Below are 25,899 nucleotides of genomic sequence, written 5' to 3' on the forward strand. Positions count from 1 at the left end.
AGGTCATTGTTTACCAATTGTGTCGGGACATTCCGGACCCTCGCTCCCAACATTTTCCTATGAAAAGTAACATCGTAATCCAAAAGAAGCACCCAGCCAGAGGTAAAATAAGGATTTCATCTTACATCCAAAAAATCTTAATTTCTATATACCGAGACCAAGTGTTATCGCGTTGAAGGGACGTTTGCCGTAACTTACTAACCCGATCCCAATAATTAAATCCGGATATTGGGGCCAGAGTTCGAACTCGTGGGGGCGGGTGTAAACTAACAACGCTAAAGTATTTTTTCCCCAGTGATTAATTAGTTCACTTTTGGTACTTTCCAGATGAGACTAGCTGCTGCAATGTGTCAAAAACTACAACCTAAGAATCAGAATAATACATGAAAACGCTTATAAATTAACACGAAGCACATTTATCGACTCGAGAGATGACATATGACATTTTGTAGGCCCTGAAAAGGGCCGTTGCTTTCACCTAAAACAGGCATTAGTAACTTTCTACTTGCTGCTTGTGTATTTGGTAACAGCCTTGGTACCTTCAGAGACGGCGTGTTTGGCTAATTCACCTGGAAGGAGAAGACGGACAGCAGTCTGTACTTCACGGCTACTGATGGTCGACCGTTTGTTGTAATGAGCCAAGCGGCTAGATTCAGAAGCTATTCTTTCGAACAGATCGTTGACGAAACTGTTCATGATAGACATAGCTTTACTGGAGATACCAGTGTCGGGGTGAACTTGTTTCAACACTTTGTAGATGTAGATAGAATAACTTTCCTTTCTCTTCCTCTTTTTTTTCTTATCCCCAGAACGCGCAGGTTTAGCCTTAGCGGCTTTCTTTGCTCCTTTTGACGCTGCTGCTGTAGTGGGTGGCATCCTTAGTAGTTAGAATCAGATGATTCAAGAAAGCAACGCGCAGACAATTATATTTATAGTTGACAGGTAGGCTCACCAGCTCGTTTTCTGTAATTCATTTTAGCTCTAATGTCATTGGTGGAAATTGATTGCCTAGAAAATCACGTGACCGCACGCTGCTTTATCGCCGTCGTGTAAGCAGCTACCAACAGTATCTGGATCCTATTTAAAGGAAGATAGCGGCAATTGATTAATTTGTGTTAGCTCGTCCCATGCTGTAGAAACTGGGAACGGAAGCATCAAGAACCGTTAATCGTGTATTGACAAATGTAACTAAACCACTAAAAATGAAGTTGAAGATAATAAAAGTGGTAAACAAACTATACGATAAATTTAGACTAAGTGAAAAACCGGCCGCAGCACTCGACACGAATTCCCAGCTAATGTGATTCGATTAAATATAATTCATATGTAATCTTTGTTTTTTACTTGCTTCAGTCATTACGCTGGGGCACTGCCTTGAAAAATTTTAGCCGAACGAATCGCCGCCTTGTACTTCTGTCGGTATAGCCACGGGGACATAAACATACCAACACCGGTTGTCAAGCGGTAGTGAGAAACACATGGTGGTGGGGAGGCAAAATGAGTAACATCTGATTTCTCGTTACTTTCTCCCTATCTGTTTGAAATCATTACACTGCAAGCATTGCATCATTATTTTTTTACTATGGCATCCTCTTTAGGATTATAGTTGAAGTTGAGAGAGTCCGAAACAGACTGGCAGGTCCTCCTCTTTCAAGAAATTTTTCCTCATGTTGGGAAAAAAGTCAAAATTGAAGAATTTGGAGAGGGGGTAAGAATTAGACAATGCCGATTTTTTGGCAATTTTCCGGAACCTCCGTATCCGAAAACGGGTTTTTGGCAAAAAAAAAAAAATCTTTTTTAATAAACAAATTTGGGAGAAAATGGGTGGGGCGGAAGTCTTTCCTTCTTTTCCCCCCAGTCTAAAATGGGGTAAAATGAGTAATCTAATTTCAATTTCTTCTCTTTAACTATATCTTGAAAGTTGTTTTGACAGTGACTAAAACACGCGGACAATATAAATTTTGTATCGATAAACATAGCGTACCGCTAACCCCCAAGAGTATTTTTTACCGAGTCGACTTTGTTTCCTCAATTAGTGGGCTTGCACACTTACTGACACGTCTACAAAATGAGATTTGAAATTTCTAAAAAAAAACATTGTACCCAAATTTAATTTTTTACAGTAGATTACGATAATATAGTAAAAGTCGGGACACACTTGTGGGGCTACGTTGGATGCTCGATATTATAACTTACCCTTCACAACACTTAATGTCGGTCGGTACTTTACAAATATGTAAAATATACCTCCCACGCACGATTCCTTAACCGTGTGGCATCACGATCCAAAAGACAGAACTGACTAAATTCTTTCAAAGAAATAAAACGGGTAAGGTAAAACGTAACATAAATACAAATAGTTTGTTGAGAAAATTTAACGTTAAAGAGTGGGTGGTCCTAAAAAAGGCTGTTATTCAGAATAGTCGAAATTAAAGGTTTAACCTCCAAAACCAAAGTTCTTGTCTTTTAACAGAACAACATACACAACAACGACAAACTTCTCTTGATATACCACACCGCAGATAACATTCTCAAAAAAAATACCTTCAATACGGACGTAGCAGAAAACAACAATGAACATAATTCACGTGACTTTCAACAATTTTGTTTGGCTGTTCAGCAACAGCACCAAATTCTTTGCGGGAAGTTTGATTGTTATTGTACAGTACAGTACTACCTATAGATAAAGTAGGAGGTAAAATCTTTATTATGATCGTGAGATCGAACATAGAAATGGACATAACAAAACAGACAAATACAAAAATGTTACATGAGTTCGAATTAAACTTTTAGAAATTTAATTATAATATGAAATAAACGAATCATTAGCTTACTTTCGCCTTTAAAACGAGAACTTTTGTGTTTTGTTTTTTTTTTATTAAAACTAAAGAACATAACATAAAAAGGAAAAAGAATAGCAGGTTCAAAATTTGAACCCGGCAGCCTGTAATGTCCAGCAACTAGTTTTTCCTTCTTCGATGATTAAGCTGGGTTACTAACACCCACCTATCTCATCACATCCTTCCATCGTTTTTCGTATTCACTCGGTGGCAGGATCTTCCTCTCCAACTCCATGTTGCTCTTCAGATATCTGAAGTAATATAGCAAACGGGTGCGTGAGACGAAGGACCCTGTCACAAAACCTTCCATTCTAGTCCTCCATGCACACTCTTTCAGTACTGCAACCGTACAGTAAAAATAAGCCCTACCTTCCTTTGTGAGTTCAGTTGGCGGTATCATCTTTATTATAGATCCAGCCGACAGCTGTACTCGTCTCAGATGCGACAACACGTGTACTACGTAACTTATCAAGCTAGATAGCTCCCGACATTGTACAAAAGCGTGCTGAACTGTTTCAACGTTCAGTCCACATCTTGGACATGTCGGTGGCACTGACAAACCGTGCCTGGATAACTTATCGCGAACAGGTAATGCATTCCTGTAGCACTGCCAGGTCAGGGATTTTTGAACAGGAGGTATGGGCTACGTCTCCGCCATGTGCACCTGAAATTTGTTGCCTACTTGCAGGATTTGTTGTGGTTTCCCGTAAGGAAACGTTAAAAATTTTTGTGTGATAAACATTGTGAAACTGTTATCCTCCCCCAAAGGGGGGTACTTGTATCGCAGAGTGGTCCCGGTTGCGCACACGCGGATTCGCGCGAGCCAGACGTAGGTACTCGATACTCGAGATCCTACGAGGTGACTTGCGCGATTCGCGCATGCGCGTTACACCCTCCCCCCCCATATAATTTGTTGAACTTAATGAATTAATTTTCACTATTAATTTCACTAAAAATATGTGTGTGTGTGTGTATATAACATTTTCACTTTTACACAAAAAAATTACAGAGTAACACCCGCACGATTTTCACTAAAAATAAAAACGGATTTTTTAGATACCTTTCTGCTTTTTAAGACAATAAGGTGTTATTGGCTGGAAATCTGGCTGCTATTTCTAGCTGCCTGAGTGACAACGTAGTGATTCCCTCGCGGATTTACAGATAAATGAATTAATTACTATTTTACAGAATAAAATTAATGAATTAATTATATAAATTAAATAATTCTTGAAAATTAATTAATATTAATAATATTTTTTGAACAAAGTAAATAATTTTTAAAACTTGAATAATTATTTATACGCACGAGTGCGCGTATGCAAATAGATGGGTCGGATCTTTTCGGTTTGGACGGCAGTTTTTTCTAGCGGTGTCATATGAAATTGTCACCCATAATTATGACCTTAGTATCGATCTATTGCATTTCAATCTGTTTTAGGATTAGGGGTGGGGGGAAGGGTATCTTTTTTGCTTCACAAATGTAAATAAACCCAATCTGTTTCTTAAACGAGGGACATATTCATACGGCACAGAATGTTTTTTTTACCTCAATGGACGTCAGTGATTGGTTGAAATTGAAGAAAAACAACAACAAATATCTTACAAACTATAGAATTTTCTCAATAAAGCCAAGAGAAAAAGATGTTTTATAAACACATTCCATCAGTATATGAAGTTTAAAATTTTTTAGTTACCTAGAAATTATGTTAAAAACTGCCGTTCAAACCGAAAAGATCCGATGGGTTTTTAAAAAAATACAAAATAAATCATTTTGGATCTTTTCACTTTGACCGGCAGATTTTTAAAATGATTTCTTTGTAACTAAACACTTTTAAACTTTGTATACTGGTAGTGTGTTACATAAAACATCTTTTTCTCTTAGCTTTCTTGAGAAAATTCTGTAGTTTGTAAGCTATTTGTTGTTTAATTTCTTGCATTTCGGCAATTTCAACCAATCAATGACGTCTATTGGGGTGAATACAATTTCTGCCGTAAACATTATTTATTTTGTAGTACTGAGAACATTCCTCCTCGAAAGATGAAAGAGCAGGTAAGCTCTACTTTCCTTCTTTTTCGGTTTATGACAGGGCTACACTGTGTATAGGTTGTTTGAATATGCGTGACTTTAACACTATTCTGGATGCACGCCAGGATAGCATAGGCTCGAATGATAGAAGATGTAACTCGCGCCTCGTCAATCTGCTGAAGCGATTTAGGCTGGCAGATCGATACAGACTTGGTAATCAGAGCATTCCAATGTGGATTTAAAGTAATAATGACGGATTAATCAGGTCGTATCTAGACAGGATAATAGTTAATGCTAGAGATAAGTCTAGTTTTAGTTCTCCACAGTTCACCTATGTACCCTACATAGATCACAAATTAGTGACGTGCAGAATGCATATAGATAAGATCCATAGACAAGGATCTGGCTATTGGAAGTTGAACAAGTTCCTATTGGATTGCGAAACCTACCGTAGCCAGATTAAGATGATAGTAATGAGGGCACTAACCAGCACTGTGTTAACTGGTGGTCAAAAAAGGCATTCAACTTGAGTCTATTAGATTTAGCAAATAGTTGAGTCTAGAACAGACTAGAGTAGAAAGGGATCTAGTTAAGGCGTTAAAAGAGGCGCTGAGAATGGGCTCTGCACCCCAAGTTTTGGCGGTGAGATCAGCCTTGGGCCGACACCTCAATGCTAAACACAAAGGATGCGGAGTTCGGACAAAAGTACGTGCACTGGGTCATGAGGGTATCAACATTGCCGGGTGGGCTCATTCAGTAGAAACCCAACATGGCATAGATGCTATGATAAAGTCTGTGGTAAATGAACATTGACAGGAGATCCAAGGACAGGAAGAGATGTGTAAGGCCTATCGTGAGTACTTTGCTGCGTTGTTCGGACCATGGGGATGCCTTTCAGGATTTCCTAGCCGGCAGCCTGCGTCTCTCGGAACGTGATGCTGAGTGCTTTGAAGGGACAATCACGGCTGCGGAAGTTATAGAGGTGCTTTCCAAGTGCCCCGGGGACAAGTTGCAGGGATTGGATGGTCTATCGTATTTTATAAAAGTATGCCAGACTTGCTCGGGAACATACTGGCAGGTGTATACGCGAATTGGCAACAGAATGGGAGAATTCCCAAATCTGTGAGCCGAGGAGTGGTGACACTGATCAGAAAGGACCTGAGCAAGGGGGTAACATTAATAATTTTCAGCCCATAACTCTGCTCAACACAGAGTTAAAGATTTTGGCCAAGGTGTTACCCAAGATAGTGAGGCTTGTCGTGGGCGACCTGGTGGGAGAGACGCAGACATGTGCCATCCCAGGAAGGACGATACCCGACAACCTTCACCTCATTTGCTACACCACAGAGTGAGTGGGTAAAGTTCCTGGTAAAGATGGAGCACTGGTGAATTTAGACCTGTCTAAGGCATTTGATAGGGTTGACCATCGGTATCTGGTGGTGGTCCTCTTGGCAATTGGACTGGGCCTGACTTTCCATGGTTGGATTGAAACCTTATATAGCAACATCGAATCAGTTGTCCGGGTGAATGGGTTCTTCTCAAACACGTTCGTGATCGCGCACTCAGTTCGCCAAGGCTGCCCCCTGTCCCCACTCCTGTATGTATTGGCCTTGAGAGATTGGGGAATATGGGGGGGGGCAGACCCACGTGATCTATGTTACGGTAGAGGAGCGACGACATATGTGGATGGTGTCACCATCATCGTGTCTGATGAAGGGCAACTACCTCATGTAGAAGACTCCATCAAAGGATACGAAGCGGTTGTAGGAGCAAAAATTAACCAGGATAAATCAGTCGGCTTGCAACTTGGCACCTGGCATGGTAAGTCGATGCCTTCCAACAGTGTTGTTGGATGCTGGACGGAGGGCCCAGTTAGACTGCTTGGAGTCTGGTTTGGACCAGATCTCCAGGTGGAGAAAAACTGAGGCAAGGTGATGGCCATAACCCAGACCTGGTCTCGGAGGATGTTATCCTTGCTAGGGAGGGCCCAGGTTGTACAGGTGTTTATAGCATCTGTAATAACCTACCGCCTAACCATCATGCCTTGTCCTAGTTTATGGCTGACCAAATTGGAATGGATCCTTTTCTGCTTTTTGTGGAAAGGGAAAACACCACTAGTGAGGTGCTCCATCAGCTGCTAGAAACCGCAAGGATGCCTTGGCTGATGATGTACAAGTATGCGCTGAGGCTGAGACATCTCTGGCACTACCTGGATGGTGAACAGGTGTGGTCATCACATGCCAAGCTCCTTTTCCCACAATTGACGTTCCTTCGGGATGTAGGCACATAAATCAAGCAGGAGACCTAGAACGAGAGAATGGCAGAGGGAGTGTAGACAAGTACTCTGTTCTCCCAGGCGAGCAGTACTGGCAGCAGGGCTACCACTGCAGATTTTTATAGAGGGTTGGTAGAGTATGAGTCTGATGACGCCCTAGGAGAGGCTCTAGGCTTCGATGAGGAACAGCTAACTAGCCTGTTTGGAAGGACATTCGGGCCAAGGTATAAGGATAATTTCCAGAAATCTCTAGCTTAGTTGTGCTACTAATCGGCCTTACCGGTTCGAGAGAGGTTGTTGAGACATGAGTTCGGCACCTGCCCCATATGCCTGAGATGTGGGTGCGTGAGTGAAACTGTCACACATGCCTTTGTACATTGTGAGGAGCTGAGGGAATTGATAACCTATGTCAAAAAACTATTTCAGATGCAGAAAGCGTACGGCTCTCGACTGAGTCCATGATTAAGGTTGTACCACCTTCCTCCTTTAATAAGGAAAGGAAGGCATCTTTTCTCTGCGTAGTTGCCATACTGAAAGGCACAGTGTGGATGGCATATGCAAAAGGAATTGAGATAGACAACTTTATCTCTGGACACGGGTTGGTAAGCTATTTTAACTACCACCTGACAAGAAAGATCCATCTGGAGAAAAGAAAGATCCACCTGACAAGAAAAATCTGTCTGCCTCAAAGAGTGTTCGAGAAAAGATGGATAACTGTTGTAAGCAAGCTGAGACTGAATGGGGCCGTGCAAGTGTAACCGGTCAAGGTGAAAAAGAAGGAGAAAAGGAACGAAAAACTAAGGAAAAAAAACGGGAGGTTAAATAAAAACCCAAGAACTCTATTTTAATCATTTAATTTTTCTTTCTGATTTATTGTATTGGTTTATGATTGTAACCCCACCCCTGTGTAAAGGCTGACCTTGTTCTTTCCCCTCTAAGTATGCCTCTTTAGGCAAGTAAAGAAATTCTGCCATGTGCACCTATTGTTTGTTGTTGGCATCAACCAGAATTATCAGACACTGAAGACATTTGCAAAAGCAAACGGCTCGCAAGTCTACCGGAAGAAAAGCTCCTAGTAAACAACTTTCCACTAGGGCAGCCTGGAAGAGTGCCCTGGCAACAGGCAGTGTTAAAAAACCTCATCATTACATCCAGGTACTGTAGCTCTCCGTGAGATCAGACGTTACCAAAAATCTACTGAACTTATCAGGAAGCTTCCCTTACAGCGTCTTGTACATAAGATCGCTCTGGATTTCAAGACAGATTTTGGTTTACTGAGCTCTGCTGTGATGGCTCTTCAAGAAGCTAGTGAGGCTTATTTAGTCGGTCTTTTCAAAGATACCAATTTGTGTGCCATCCATGCCAAACGAGTGACCATCATGCCTAAAGATATCCAACTCGTCCGCCATATTCGTGATGAAAGTTTAAGTGGCAGGAGTTTCTGCTTCTACAATGGCCGTTTTCAGGACCCCAGTATTTTCTCTGGAAATGTATTCTACCTGTTATTGATTTGAGTGGGGTGTTACCATTTTTTTCTTTTTTTGTCTTTCGTGATCGTATCTCTACAAAATGTTAAAATTTTCCAAGCTATCCTGTTCATCTTATCTCACGTGTGCATTGATTATAAGCGACTGTTAAAAAAAGTATGGACATATATTTTAATAATTGAACATTGTAATCTATATATATATAAAGATGAGAATGTGTGTCTGTGTGAATCCCTAAAACTTCAGAACTGCACATGCCTTACTTAGGGTCCATGTAGTGTCATAGGCCCCAAAATTTTTAACTTCTTGCCTAGTGCAAGCCCACAGCAATATCATATCTTCTCCACTATTCCAGTATTACGTGTCAAAAGTGAAACAATAACATCTCTCTATTGCAATGTCAGATACTTTCACTTTAATAGTTTCAATTTAATACTGAAACCATTAAAGTGAAACTATTATCTCACATATATACAGGCATACATACATACACATACATACATACATACATACATACATACATACATACATACATACATACATACATACATCTGCACAAATGTATATATATACATGTATATGTAAAGATGTATTTATATACATATAGATGTACATGTAATATGTACATATATATATATATATATTTACACATATACACATGCATACATATATACACCCATACACATATCATTTTAACATATATTTACCAAAATTACATAAACATATCTTGGGATACTATACAGTAAATTTATTCAATGAAATCACTCTTGACTTCAACCACAGCCTCCAGACGATTTCAGAATCTCCTGCAACTGTTTTGGACAGTCTCCTTGTTTAAGTTGGTGAATACTGCCATAATCCTTGCCTTCAGTTCATATTTGGTGTTACAAGGAGTTTTCTTGGTTTCTCACTCAACTGCACCCCACACATAATAATCAAGGGTGTTGCAGTCTGGGGAGTTAGGTGGCCAGATGTTAAGGGTGGTGTAGTTGCAGCTGTTTGTATGGCATAGTGCAGAGTCCTGTTGCCAGACACAGGGTCTTCCAGCAGCCACCCTCTTGACCCAGGGCAGCACTACCTCCTCCAGGTACTTTATGTAGGCCTCCGTATTGATTCTGAGGCTGTGTGGGAAGATGAATGAAGGCATAATTTCACCATCACTAGCGATCATTTCAAACCCCATGATGTTGACTGCATGTTTGATTTTTATCACTCTTGGTACATGTGTTCGTACTGGAGCTTCCAACGTGAATGCCAAGCAGTACAGCATGTCATTTCCAAATTTCTGGCAGAGTGAATTGCATCATGGTGCTGTTTTTCTCACAGACTGTGCCCAACTGGCCCTACCATACTGTGTAGTTGACAAAATCAAAAACAAGCAATGCACGGAATTAAAAATATAAAATGGCAACACCCTCTATTTATGCATATACATAAATACACACACACACACATATACTTACATATATTTAAATACATATATATATATATATAAAGAGAGAGAGTGCAATATAACAAATATGTTTCAATATATTGTAATTTTATTCATCTCAAGTTTCAATTACCAAAGTATATTTCTGTAAAATATTAAATATTTTTCTTGAAAGCTATTCAAATTGATTTGACATATTTTTTTTTATTGCAGGGAGGAAGCACGGAATTTTGTCAGTGAACAGATTGCGGTCTCAATGCAACGCAAATATTTTGACAAATCAAATATAAATGTTGAAGTGAATCTAACTGATTTTGTGTATTTCTTAAATGGCTTATAAACACTTTCCTTCCTGCAATTGTTTTCGTTCCAGCACACAATCTCAGATCAGGTCACTTGCTATGCATGTAGATCTCTGTAATTTTTTTTTATTTCTTCATTTTCAGTATCAGCATAGAAACCAACCAAATGTATGACGAAACTGGTCGACTTCTTGACAACAGTAAAGATTTTTGTGATTGTTTGGATGAGGACTGTCCAGGATGCCATTTTCCATGTAACAAATGTGGTTCTGAAAAGTGTGGCACTGAGTGTTGATGTAATCGGAAGTGGGTATATGAAGTTGTGGAAATTGAAGGCTCAAACCTAGTGATTAGAAATGTTTCTGTAGCATAAAATCTTCATCTAGTGAATTCAGGGAGAATAGTCCATTCAAATTTTCTCCTGCACACAAAGATTGTCAACTTGCCTTTCATATCCTTTACTTTTTGTTCTACTTCTCTCTATGAAGATGTAGGTATGGTTGGGTGAGAAGACTTCTCATGGCATCATTTCTGACAAAAATGTGGGTCTATGAGACCATGAAACCTTGGGACTGCAGGGAAGATATGTTCAAAGGTGGCTCACATAAAGCACAGGATCCTGAGTCAATAAATCTACTGGGGCAAGCATCTGCCCCAATAAAGACAATGAAACACCGTTCAGCAGCTCCACTGGGGAGTATCTGAGATCTTCCTTGAACAAAGTTCAAATGCCAAGGAGTACCATGGGGAGGTACTTGATCCAGCATTGATTATTAAGATAAGCATGAAATGCAGCTTTCAACTGTCAATGAAAACCCTCCACCATTCTGTTAGATGCAGGATGGTAACTTGTAGTACGTACCTGTTGAGCACCAATGATGTTGGTAAGCTCTGAGAAGAGATGGGATTCAAACTGTCTACCATGGTCAATAGTGATGGTGCTACGGACACCATAATGCAATATCCAGCTCGATACCAGGGCTCGTGCTACAGAGTAAGCAGAAATATCAATTAGGCCAACAAGTGTAACGATCAATACTAGTAAGGATGTAAGTATATACTTGACTGACAGGGCAGGGTCCAACACAATCAATGTGGAAGTGGTGGAAATGTGTGTCTGGTGTGCTGAAGGTGCCGAGGGGTACACAAATGTGTTTATGCACTTTTAACTTTTGACAGTAGTGACAAGATCAAGACCAGTCAGTGATATCATGCCTCATGTTTGGCCAGAAGAATCTAGCTGTAACAAGCTTCACTGAGATTGAGGCTCCAGGATGCATTAGATTATGCAGGGCTTCAAAAACAGCTTGTCTATGGGTCTCTGGAACGAAGGGATGAGTTGAATCTGATGATACATCACACAGGATCTGGTTGGCATGGGGGAATTATTTGAATTTGCATGTCACAAATTTGGAAGAAGATTTCTTAATTGGATCCAGAGGAAGTTGCTCAGAGGAAAAAAAATATTCAGGTTGATATCCGCAGTGGATGCTAAAGAATTAATCAGCAGATGGGACAATGCATCTGCAGCAGTGCTTTGTGCACTGGAGATGAGTTGAATATCATTGGTGAATTGTGATATAAAATCAAGGTGTTGAGTTTCTCTTGGTGAGTACTTTTCTGGCTTGGACCACAAGGCAAAGGTAAGAGGTTTGTGATCAGTATATATAGTGAAGTTCCTTCCTTCCAGGATGTGTTGGAACTGCTTCACCGAAAGGTGAATTGCCAACAATTCATGACTGAACATGCTGTAACATGTTTCAGCAGGTTTTAGCTGCCGAGAGAAAAAAAAGCACGTTGCAAGTGTTGCTGATAAAATTGCTGTAAAACAGCACTGATTGCAGTGTCTGATGCATCCACCATAAGTGAAAGCTTTGCATCGGAGACAGGATGTGCAAGGAGAGATGCTTTAGAGAGCTCATGTTTTACAGTGTCAAAAGCTTCAGTTTGAATAGGAGTCAGTGAAATGGTTTCATTCTTCATGGATTGGTTCTTGTGAAGCTCGGTGAATGGAAACAAGAATCCAGCGCAGTCAGGAATGAATCAATGATTGAAGTTAAGTAAGCCAAGGAAGTGGTGTAACTGATGGAAAGTCAGAGGAGGAATGTCCTCAATAGCTTGCGCTTTGTCTAGTAGAGGTTGAATGCCATCTTTGTCTATGAAGATGTAGGTATGATTAGTACTTGGTAATAAAAAAGGATTAAACTGTTTACTTTCTATGTGGTCTTTGAAACCACTAAAAATTTAAGGACAAGACACAATGTGGTAATGTAGTCCTACATCTACCAAAAATGACAAGATGGACATGGTTATAATACCTTTGATCATAGGTTTTGCTCCATGAGGGTTCATCCAGTGCTAAACTACAAATGTGTTTCATTAAAAACAAGAAAAGATGCATTTTATGTAAATTTTACATCAATATATACTTTTGTATTTTTACATACATGCATAAACACAGACATGGACAAACAGAAATAAGTACTTAATAAAACTTAAAGAAAATTAGAAACTATATTTTCTATCAATTAAGTTTTTTTTTTTTTTTTTTGATATTTCTATTTTAAATGAAAAGAATGCTTAGCAAAAAATAACAGACAAAACAAATCAAATGAAAAGTTGGCTTTTATTCAATAACTGGATGTATATTTTAAAGCCAGAATGGCAGTGTTTGAAGATTTCTTCAATTAAAAATAGCTTAACTGCTTCAACATCTTTTAATAAAGATCATCATTATTATTATTGTTATCATCATCATCATCATTTTCATCATCATAAACACTAGAGACAGCTCTATATTATTTGTAATGTCATAAGTAACTGGTTGACACTATAGATAATAAAAAGCTGAACTAACTTTTTTGCCTAAATCATATCTGTGCCTCATATTTTGAGTTCAAATCCTGCAGCAGTTGACTTAATATTTAATTTTTCTGGAGGAATAAAATACCAATGACATTTGGTAAAGAATCAATAAACTATGTTTTCTTTCTATCAAAAAAAATTTGTGCCAGGTAAATAAAAAAAACTATATATGCTATTATTTAGTTTTTTTAACCATTCCAAGTCAAATTTTTTCTTTTCTCAATTGAAAATATCAAAAGAATATTTTTTTAACAAGTAAAAAAAAAAAATCGAAAAAAGAAAAGAAAATCTTGGCTAAAAACATTTACATGCATACACACACATACATGCAGACATGCATATAAATACACACACACATTTATCTCTCTCCCTCTCTGTATATGTGTGTGTATATATGCATGTGTGTATGTATATACAAATATGTGTGCGCATGTGTGTATTTATATAACATGTGTATATATATATGTATATGTATAAATCTGCCTCAACAAATTCCATCTGACCCATGCAAGCTTGAAACAGTGAACATTAAATGATGATATACACACATGTAACACATATTTATAACAAAGAAAAGGCTTCAAACTTTCAGCTCAGTGCTCTTGTCAGACTGTAAGGTTTTCCAAGCAGTCTATATATACATATATATATATATATTAATATTTACCAGAAGCAACAGAGTAACTCAAGATCTGAGAGTTTCTTGCATTATCAAGTTAGATAAGTGCTAACACATGAAACTCTCAGACCTTGGGTCACTCTGTTGCTTACTGTTAAATATCAATAAAATTATACAAATATACATACACTCATATTTTGAGTTCTATTTTTCCTGTTTGCATCACCACACCAATTATATATATATATATATATATATATATATATATATATATATATATATATATATGCTTATGGGTGCAGGAATATTATTTTCAAAGTTAATGTGATTCACTAGTATATTTTTTTAGTGTAAATAGTTATCGACGGTTTCCACTATACCTTATGTTTTCTCATACAGTTAAACCATCCATAAAAATGTTTCTTTACCCACCAAAAATATACTATGAAACTACACATACTTTCAAATTGTATGGCCCACCTACAAGTGAACTAGAAAATTGGAAAATAGATTAAACTTTACAGTCTCATAAAGGCAAGGGAGCTGAAGCTTCAAAATTACTATCAATTTCTTTGTTAAAATAAATATGAAGTCTACATAAATGGATTGAGAGATTCTTTAACTCATACTTGAAACATTTTTTAAATATAGCTATACATATAAACAACATTAATACATACACACATATATATATTTATTCATTCATTCATACATGTATAGATGCATACACATGCATGCAGAACATGTATATATACACACATGCATATATGTATACATTCATATATAAATATATGTATATATATATATATATAATATGTATACATTCATATATGAATATATATGTACATATATATATATATATATATATATAATATGTATACATTCATATATGAATATATATGTACATGTATATAGATATGCATGCATATAAATGTATACATATACACAAATACACACACACATGTTTAGGAAAATAGATGTCAAAATGTATATTATATATATATATACATATATATATACAGATACTCATACACACACATACAAATATATAAATAATATAATCAGCAGCGTGCATTGTGTTACCAAAAAGGAAAACTATAATTGTCATTAAATATGACAAAGGGTATTAGAACACCTACATTGCTACAAATAATATATGTACATTTATAGAGATATATACATACACACATATATGCTGGGTGGTTCTCAAAGATGAAAGGCGCAGGAGGAAGAACTGCAACACTGCATCATCAAATCCTGACCAGACCTTCACCTGCAGCCACTATGGCTGTGCCTGCCTGTTCAATATTGGCCTTGTCTTCTTTTATAAAGCCAAGGCAGCATCTATATTCATGTATACACACATATATATGAATATATTGCCCCTTATCACCTTCTTGACCCACTTCTATTTCCTTACCAGTGACCATGCCTCCACTTGCATTCCCCTTTCACTGTGTTCTACCCCCATATCTACTATTTGTCATATGCCACTCACTCCCTTTTCTGACCTATCCCTTTCACTCTCTTACATTCACCATGTACTTTGTGAGTACATCCTCACTTTTTTTTTTCCAGCTGGGGAAGTCATGTATTTCCACTTTAGTAAGACACCCTCTATCTTGCTTTCTGAGTCCCCAATACTATTTCCCTGCACAGTAGAGGTGTCGTGTCATATGTGCCAATTGGTGACTGCAAAAATGACAGTACCACAAAAAAAGCACTCAGTACAATCTGTAAAATGGAAGGTGTTAGGAAGCACATTCAACCATAGAAACCATGCTAAAGTAAACATTGAAGCATGACACAATTCTTTGGCTTGTTGGCTCCTGTTGAACCGTCCAATCCATGCCTGCATGGGAAACAGATATTTATCCAAGCATTCATAAGTCAGAAAATATAGGCATATGTATATTTGTCAATAGAGTGGATATATTCATTGAAATATACGGTATTATGGATCCATTGCTGTCAATCTTACCAATTGGTTTTGCACCAAATATTAAGTAATGAGACAGTTATACAACTCAACTCATCAGAAATGGCAGGTATGGAGAAAATTGTCACTTCTAGTTTGTGGGTGTTATGAAAAAGATATGTTATGAAAAGTCATGGAAGACAAGCAAGGGATTTATAAAGAGGTATGTCTCTTGTCTGCCAAAAAACCTGAATAAGATGTGATGCAGCAAAGGTGTGCTGGATTAATAAGCATGTAGGAGGTATTTTGAAGAGGTTGATATATGTAGAAGCAAGTGGGTACCCAAATCTTTAACCCCACATATGGGAGCATATACATATGTTTGTGTATGGTTTTGGTCAAATCTATGTTGGCTCTCAAAATGTAGTGGTAGATGAACTGATAATGGAGGACTTAGCATTTATAATCATGGTGGATCTCCTAGGTAAGACAATACATATTTTCTCTCATGTGAGCTAGGTTAAAAATTTTGCTCTTGCAGTTTAGATAGGTGTCTGAGTGAAGAGAGTTTTTTAACACAAATCTTTTCTCAGTTAGACATAGTCTGCACTTTCTGCTAATTGTAATATAAGTCTTGCACATCTCCAAGATTCTTGACTTGGTACTTTCCTTCAATGACTATAAATGCTTAGCTAGAGTTGTGACATTGCATCTCTCCTAAATATTAAAGAAAATTGTTAAGTCTGGTTGTGAAAGGATTTGTTGCATGTTTGACTGCCTGCTGGAGTCCTTTGATGTCACCTGTGTCTCATATACAACTCTGTGTTGCAGTAGCTGTTAAGGGAACATGTGGTGTTGCCTCTGTCTAAGGTGTGAGTCTACTTACTAATATTTTCTTTATATTGGATGCACAGCTAAAAGAAACTTTTAAAGTGTGTCTATTATTTTATAAGGGAAACGCATTTATCCACTAAGTTAAGGAAGATCTTACCCACACTAGCTTTTATGTTAGGGAGAAATGGATATGAACCACAATAATTTCAGATGGTGTTTTCTTTCAGTGGGGTTAAAGTCAGGTAATTAATCCCATCCTTAAAACAGCTGGCAGCCAGAGCCTTGCTGTAGTTTGAAGCAGTGGCTTCAAAAATCTCTTCACTTGAAGACAGGTCAGAGATTCTTCTGCTGACACCCTTCACTAAATTCTTGAACACAACAGCTGAATGATAGAAAGCTGTGCTATTGTATGCCAGCCTCCCATTCAGCTTCTTAAAAGGCCTATAGGCACTGGATTCCAAGTCAAAAGTCACATCAAAGAAATCAACTATCTTCAGGTTGGTTTCTATTGTGACCTTGAAGCTAAGAGAATTCAGAGTATGGGTTAGGTCTTTCCTTTAGCAAAGGCTGAAGTTCTAGAAAGCAAGAAAGCAGACAGGATACTAATCCCTTCGGGTAAATGGTCCTGTTCAATATGTAGGAGAGGTGTAGGTAGAAATTGTATATAGTGTACTCAGAGCAAACTATAATAAAAACTAGACTTTCTCTGTGGAAGATGTGTAGGTGCAATGAAAATTAGGAGCATACGAGAAATGGATCTGAAATGCCAGAGAGGATCCTTAGTGGTAATAGATAGTTTCTGTTACCAAGGAGACCTAATTAATAGTTGAGAGAAATGTGCTGAGTATATAGTCGTTGAAATAAGAACTGGCTGGAGAAAGTTCAGAGAGCTATTACCTCTGTTAGTAACAAAAGGCCTATCTCTCAGACCAAAAGTCAGATTATAGGATGCTTGTGCATAAACAGCAATGCTAGATGGTTGTGAAAAGTGGGCTGTGAAGATGAGGAAGATAGGAAACTAGCATGCTCCACTGGATATGCAACAACATTTTGCATATATGGCAGTGTGCAAATGTGTTGAGAAAAAAATACTAGAGATAAGCAGCATCAGGTGTGGCATGCAAGAGTTTGTGCTGGTATGAATGAAAACAACTATATAAAGAAGTGCTAATCGCTTAACATGGATGCAACATGTAGAATAGAAAGACCCAGGGAAATGTAGGATGAAGTAGTGAAGACCAAACTCAAAATGCTGAGCTCCATAAAAGAGATGACTAACGATTGAAATGAATGTCAATATGCTATGCTTGAAAAGACTAGATCATCTCAGCAAAAATGAGGTTCCATCAAGCCTTTCCCTACAACTAATCATCTAACACCAGTCATCAAACTGTAGCTCTACTCAGGTGCGGCAAATATTTATCCCCCTTTACTTCATTGCATCCCAACTAGTGTCCCTTATTACCTCCTCCATCTCCATTACCCACACCTATTTTCTTCACTTTTCCTTCCTCACACTGCATCCTCCACATTCCTCATCTCTAATCACAAAACATCCTAGCATCCTTACCTACCCACCCACCTTTTTTCTGTTCCTCTATCGCTATTTTCTCTCTCTTTCCAACTGTGGATGCCATGTATTCACCTCTGCAGCAAGACCCTGTTCCTGTCCTATATAACACTTTCATCTTCAATATAATACCCAACTCAGATGAGGGGGAGGGTCTTGTTTTGCAACTACTTGGTAACCTCACTAGTGCTGGTACCACAGAAAAGCACTCCAGTTCACTCTCTAAAGTGGTTGGCATATGGGAAGGGCAAGTCATTGAAGAAACCATGCCAAAACAGATATTAGAGCTTGGTGCAGCCTGCAGCTCATCAGTTCCTATTGTATGTGTGCATGCATGTGTATGTATATATATAAGCTTGCATAAACCATACTTAACATGTTTATGTATATTCAGTCATAAAAAGATATACACTGCCGATATTGTCTCAAGAGAATACTTATTAAAAAGATGTGTGAAACAATTGGGCTATGAATGATGTCAGACCACAAAGCACGTGTTTCTGCATTATTGTGCATCATCAACTATAAATACCAAGTCACTCTTCATAGCCACTAATGAAAGGTTGTTCTTATATTAAACCAACAAATAGTAGATTTACTTTTGAGTGCAAAGCTTTATCAAGCTGGAATTAATCAGTGGTGTACTAAGCAGCATGGAATGAAATATAAGAGTGTAGAATTATGTTAAGCGTATTTGTGTTTACTCAGACATGGAAGGTCATGCTGCAGAAATTAACTCAAGAGAAAAATTCACCTTTTTGACAACATGTGCAAAAACACAATATTGGATTATGTTTGAGATTATCAGACTGTAGAACACATGCATTTTGGCATCATTGTGCACCATCAGCTAATATATCATTTGTTGTTCTAATATAAGAACACCCTGTTCATGTGGCTCTGATTAATGACTAGGTGCGTGTGTGTGTGTATATATATATATATATATATATATATATATATATATATATATACATACAAACAAACATATACTCAAAGATAAATACACACACACACACACACATATATATATAAATATATATGTGCATATATCCATCCATTCAAAAACTCATCTTTTATATATATATATATATATATATATATATATATATATAAACACACACCCAAATACATAAACCTATATAACACACACACATGTATTTGTATAGAGACAGTCATGTATACATGCATACATTCACCCAGTCCTACGCACATATGTAGACACACAAACATGAACATAGACACATTTTGTATATGGAAGAATTGGACAGGATTGCAGAAAGCAATCAAATTTTAGTAAGAAATCTCAAAGTGAATTTATTTGAGATGGAGCCTTGCTTGAGGGTAACATACAAAATATAGTTACATATACATGGAACTGGTGGAGGAAATAAACGCCAGGGGAGAATACAAGAATTTGTAAAAAGTTAACACTGGAAAGATCCTTCAACCATATAAAAAACTATCTTACTGTTGTATCCACATAAGTGGTTAGACTGATGGTGATAAAGAAATTTTTATAACAAAACAAAAATACCAGATCAATATAAAGGGAAAAACACATACATATATAGTTATAATAATAAAATTTTCTATAATATACATTTGAGGAGGACAAAAAAAACAAAAAAAAACTGGTAGTTAGGAAAATTTTCAAAAAAATTCTCAAAATGATTTTTAAATTTGAGGAATTATACAGCGATTTAATAATTTAATTATTGTGAGAAAAACATCAAAGACAACAGCATTAAGGATGTTTAATAAGATAATTGTCAAATATGTTTTTCACAGATTCATTCAGTATTTATTCAAATTTTTATTATCATTTCTCCAATAAATATGTTCAAAAATAGAGGGAGCTTTAGTGCAAGTCACTAAATCTGTACTCTACTGGGGCCATATGCTGTATCTTAATTTCTAGAACAAACTGCTCATTACAAAGTTACAAGATGAAAGCTAAAATTCTAACAGGTCTAAAAAATTCAGGCAGTCACCAATCTAGGACACCATCATTAGCTGATGAAAGAACATAGTAACAAATACAAATACATATATATATGTGTATGTATATATAAATCTCTAGCATGCTGGTACTTCATAAAAATTAAAATTGGCAATATTTATGAAACACTCACGTTAATGTAGTAGCCAAGTTTTCTCTCAATCAAATCCTTATGCTCTTAAAAATTGCAATTAGTTATTCCATGTACTACCCCAATGAAACGTTTTGCTTGACATAGCTGGGCTGGTCAACATTAAAAAAGGTAACAGAATAGGCCAAATAAAATCAATGATACAGAAACACATACATACTCAATGAAATGTCTCTTTATTCTAAAAGGAAGTATTCAGCAATTTTTCCTATTATTTGGTCATTTTTCTCAATTTTCTGACAATGTCAAGTGAGAAAAACTTCAGATAAAAACACAAAAATATATTTGTTTTGTATAATAAAAAAAGAAAACCCAACGCCAATTTTCTCATGCTATATTATCAATGGTACAATGGATATTTCATTATTTGCATATGAGTCTTGTGCTCAAATCTAGCATTAAAGTTGCTTTTGTTTCAGAGTAGAGTATTTGATATGGGCTCAGTTGGCCTAACTTTTGTGAATAAATATCAGATCTTTTGGAAATGTGCAAGCTCCCAGCAGTCATCTTGCCATTGGATCTCATCTTTGGTCCTGATTACAAGTGACCTATAATGGGGATTGTGTAAAAACCTGTCACACTTATCAGTTAGATATTCTCCTCAGGTATAAAGAATCTCAGTAAGTTTTTTTCAAGTTTTTATTTAAAAAAAAAAAGTTATATTACTATTATTAGAATGTTGCTCATCATACGATAGGAAACTTTGGAAGTATATTTTGGCTACCATGCACAGAATCAGGAAATATGGCATACATACAATAATTATGGTGTTTATACAAAATGATGAAATGAATATTAATTAAAAAAAAAATTTAACTTTGAAATTAAATGAAACAATATTCAAAAAGTAAAAAAAAAAAATTCAAAACAAAATTATATTCCATGTTGAATTTTTTACTTTAGAAGTTTACATGTTCACCTCATTTATCTTTGTATATATTTACACACACATACACTTCCTCTCTTTCCCTTCTGTCTCTATGATTCTTTCTCTGTTTAAAACATTCATTTACTCATTGCCTGCCACCAGTCTAGTATGCACACTCAACCTGCAGCTCTTCTTTTAACTCTCTCTGTAAAAATGTAATTGAGGAAATTAATCAACCAACATATATATTAGCTATTGTTATATAGAGATTATTGTTAGGGCAGTGTGACAGACTAAATGCCTGAGTTATTTCCCTTCTCCCTCCCACTGAAGTTGACTTGTTTCTCCAGTACCAGTAAAATTAATTCTACACTTTCCTCAAATTTGTGGTCCTTTTGTCAGAGTTAAAAAGCATTATTAGTGTTATCCACAATGTCACAACAGAACAGAGTGGATTTGAGGATTAGTTTGTTAAAACAATCCAGCAACATTTCGATTATTCCCCAAGGTTTTCCTGTGACACCAGTAAGCCTAGTATTTTTCTGCCAGAAAATAAAAACTGCATGGGAAGGGACAACTAAGCATGCAATTTTTCTTTTTTTTTTTTCATCTAAGTCAGAAATGGCTGATAAAATCTGCTGTAAGACTTATCAATATTAATCTTAGTTGTGGATTTTGAACAAATTCAGATATTCATACAAGTATTCTTAAAGTAACAGTTTACTTAAAAGGATACTTATCCCTAGTAATGGTTTCTTTGACTTGAAGACTAAAACCTTTTAGGGATGTGGAATTGCAGGATGTGTCTTTCATGCTTTTTATTTTATCTTTTCTTAATAGTAGCATTGGAACCACAAGTTAAGAGGGACGGTTGCAACACTGATTTGAAATCACACCACAGATTTATTATTTTGGATTTGGGTATAAAATTAAATTTTTTAAGAGTAAGCTATAATCAATTGAATTTGCCACACCAAATTACTGGTACTTATTTTATCAATCCTACAGAGATGAAAGGTAAAATTTCAAATGTGAACTCAGAACTGAGATAGATTGAGATGAAAGGCAAAGTTTCAAATGTGAACTCAGAGACAGCTTGAACTGTATAAAGTACAATTCAAAATCTGTAAGAACTGTTGAGGATGTATGTTGGCAATAATTAGTCTATAGGGAAATTGATAAAAGAGTTTAATAGATTTTTCACACCCCACAGCAGTTAAAAATGTTTTAGACCCTGGCTTGAAATATTAGTGTGTATGCTTTAATGCAAAACAAACAAATCAATATCTTAAATATAAATTCAACATGATAATGCATTTTAGAAGTTACCTTTTGGATTTTATTTTGAGTTAAGTGTAAGTGTTTACTCAAATAGATATTTATGCAATACTTCTAAAGAGCAAATTGTTGAAAAGATAGTAAGCAATTACCACCAATGTACATTATAAGTTTAACAGCATGAGTGAAATTTCTGTCAACATCTTTGCAACATATATTAACTAAATTCACTCCAAATACATTTATCACTCAATCCCAATTCATTTCACCTTTTCTTTGTTAATGTCAATACAGAACAGGAGTATATCACTTGAATATACTCTTTCCACCTAAATTAGAAAAGAAAAATTATAGAAAGCAAAATAATGGTTCAGGACTTTACAATTTTGAATAGAAATGATGCCAAAGTTACATACATGTTTGATAGTCAATAAAACAAATTTTTCAGAATCAATAATACAAATTTCATTAATTAGCTGAGATAATTCAATACCTGATACATGAAAACCAATGATAAACAATGTATTTTCTTAACTTAAACTTTACTGGTGTAAAGGCAGCTTTTTTTTTAATTCTAGGGCTAACAAAGAGAACAGCTGAGTGGAATGATATAATAACATTTAGATAAGGGTCCTGGACACAAACTATAGACTCCTTTTCTCTAAATAAGAGCTTGTGCGTAATGCCTAAGAAAATGTTGGCATAATGTAGCCTTCATTCTGTTATGTACTGTTTTAAGACACTTCTTCCTTGAAAATGACCAAAAAAATTTACAAAAACAAAAAGACAAATAAGCTATTACTATATATTAAATACATGCTTATGTGCACACACACAACTGTTATTGATGGAAGTCTTAATAAACCTATTAAACTGAGTGGGAGATAAAGCATCCTACCAACCTTAGTACATTCTCATTTGAATTAAAAATAGGAGTGTTGATTTAAGTCAAGTAGAGACATCTCATATGGCTCAAATCAAAAACCAGCATGAGAAAGCACATTTAAAATTTTTGCTAAATATGACGAGGAGGATATTGGTATAAACATGCCATGTGTGATCTGATAATTTGATAGTGTTCAACACCACAAAAATGAAAATCTATTAATTTTAAAGATAAATCACACTTATTTTTCTTAGACATCTTACCATATTCAATAAAGCACCACATTCTCAAAACTAAAGTATATCAAAGATACTTGGCATACACTTGAATGGTAAATAATACTTTACAAATGTACTCTACAAGAGAAATCTGTAAACAAATTTCAGGATGGTACACCACATTTATGTACCAGCATTTTATGAGCCAATGAGGGAGCTTCTAAGTGATTACTCAACCTGTCAGAAACAGCAGCCAAATCTCCAACTTGAAATCTTCCCCACAAAAAATACTGTACTATGGAAGACCTTTTTATCAGATATAGACCCAACAAACACTCAACATGTCAATGTTTATACTAACAGCAGTAATTTAATGCATACCTAATGTATATATGGATGATGGGAAGCCAAACCAAAATCAAAACTGATGTGTAATGCCAATTATTCTATTACTTTCAAAGTCAATGGTCAAAATGAATGTAGTAAATGATGTTACTGTAGTTCTATATTTAAGAGATGAGGAATTATGTACATTATTTACATTTGATGGATATTTGTCCTCATCATGTTTGTTGTTAACACAACGTTTCGGCTGATATACCTTCCAGCCTTCATCAAGTGTTTGGGAAAATTTCCAACCTGGGTTCTCATTCCTAAGCTATTTTTCGATGTTATTATTATTATCATTATTATTATTATTATTAAGGTCACTGCTTGGAATCGAGCTCAGAATCTTGGGGTTAGTAGCCCGCACTCTTAACCACTATGCCATATGCCCACGGGCATATGGTGTAGTGGTGGGCTACTAACCCTCAGATTCTGAGTTTGATTCCAAGCAGTAACCTGAATAATAATGATAATAATAATAACATTGAAAAATACCTTAGGAATGAGAACCTGGATTCGAAATTTCCCCAAGACACCTAATGAAGGCTGGAAGGTATATCAGCCAAACCGTTGTGTTAACAACAAACAAGATGAAGACAAATATCTGTCAAATGTAAATAATGTGATATTACTGTAATTGTGAGACACAGGGTTGCACTTACTCGGACATTCCCCAAGCATTATTGCTAATCTATAGGCAAAATACACAAATGCAAGGTTTCAAATGGAATGAAAATCTTTCAACTAATAAATATTGGTAAAGTGATCTGGAGGAAGGAGTAGTACATTCACAGGTCTTCCCAGACAGGTAAGACTGATGTTGTTAATGATCTGTTTTAACTGATACAAATCAAGTACTGCAAGAAAGATGTGCAAGGGAGAATTTCAGAATGGTAATGTTCTGGAAAGGATTGAGAGTAGTATGGGACTTGGTAGGGAAGAGAATACAAGATGCATGGTGAGAGGAGAAATGGGTGAATGAGCAGTGCTTGAGTGACAGTGGCTAAATGAGACAAGCTAACCTCAAAGAACAGAGGCCATTAAAGTAGTGGTAGAAAAGGCAGAGAGAGGAAAGACAGCACAATGGTTGTCCAGAGCATGTCAGTAAATAATTTTAAGCATATAATTGACTCTTCTCTAGATGCAGTTAAGAAAGTTTCTCTGAGTGTGTGGCAACAGTACTGACCCAGATCTATGAGCAGTATTCCATTGTAAGCCTCACTTTATAGAGAACTGGTAATTGTTGGGAGATGAAGTATTTTCTAGTTTTATTACAGGTATTGTTTATGAAAAGAGATCTTCAGCAAGCGAATCCAAGCACTTGGAGTGATTGCAAGGGCTAAATCTGTGTGATTCACCCCACCCTCCACTATTAAATCTCTACAAAGTTCAAAATAGACTTACAATAGAGTTCCACATATGGATGGTGCTGCTGCTGCTACATACATACACATATCACGCAAATATATAAATTTATATTAATGAAAGGTGTCATAAGGTAGAAGAGATTCAATATAATTTATCAAGTCCATGCTGTAAAGTAGTTGGTGATAAGAAGAGTTTTCATCCATAAAATTCCTGACATACATGACAAAGACAATTGGTTTGCCAAATAACAAAGGACTGTACTGAGCAGTGAGATGTGAGACTTGTTCAATCCACACCAGAGTGGAAAAATATAAAAATGATGATGATGATATGCAGTTAATTTGGAAGAAATTATTCCCCCAAGAAGCTTCTTAACCCTTATATTACCATATTTTTGTTGAAATACATTATTTTGAAAATAATGAAAAATTTAGTAAAATAACTGTCATTATTAAGCTGGCATGTAAAACATAAATTAACATGAAATTTTGACAGAAGGCTTTCATTTAGATCACTTTAAAACAAGAAGTTTGTCTCATAGAAGCAGGAGGTGGTCTCAGGTTGGTTGGTATC

The 25,899-nt window shown here is 36.3% G+C and overlaps 1 protein-coding gene across 1 annotated transcript; it reads right to left on the bottom strand.

The window, feature by feature from the left end:
• Positions 1-320: 320 nt before the first annotated feature.
• Positions 321-953, bottom strand: LOC115217383 (histone H2B, gonadal-like). The gene has a single exon (XM_029787060.2). The coding sequence runs from the start codon at positions 874-876 to the stop codon at positions 502-504; it is 375 nt and encodes a 124-aa protein (XP_029642920.1). The 5' UTR covers positions 877-953; the 3' UTR covers positions 321-501.
• Between the last annotated feature and the right edge of the window lie 24,946 nt (positions 954-25,899).

Source organism: Octopus sinensis, linkage group LG11, assembly GCF_006345805.1.
Source record: "Octopus sinensis linkage group LG11, ASM634580v1, whole genome shotgun sequence".
NCBI classification, from domain to species: Eukaryota; Metazoa; Mollusca; class Cephalopoda; order Octopoda; family Octopodidae; genus Octopus; species Octopus sinensis.

Bases quoted from the DNA above. Each gene is read 5' to 3' on its own strand.
- LOC115217383 (XM_029787060.2), bottom strand. From the start codon at position 876: ATGCCACCCACTACAGCAGCAGCGTCAAAAGGAGCAAAGAAAGCCGCT.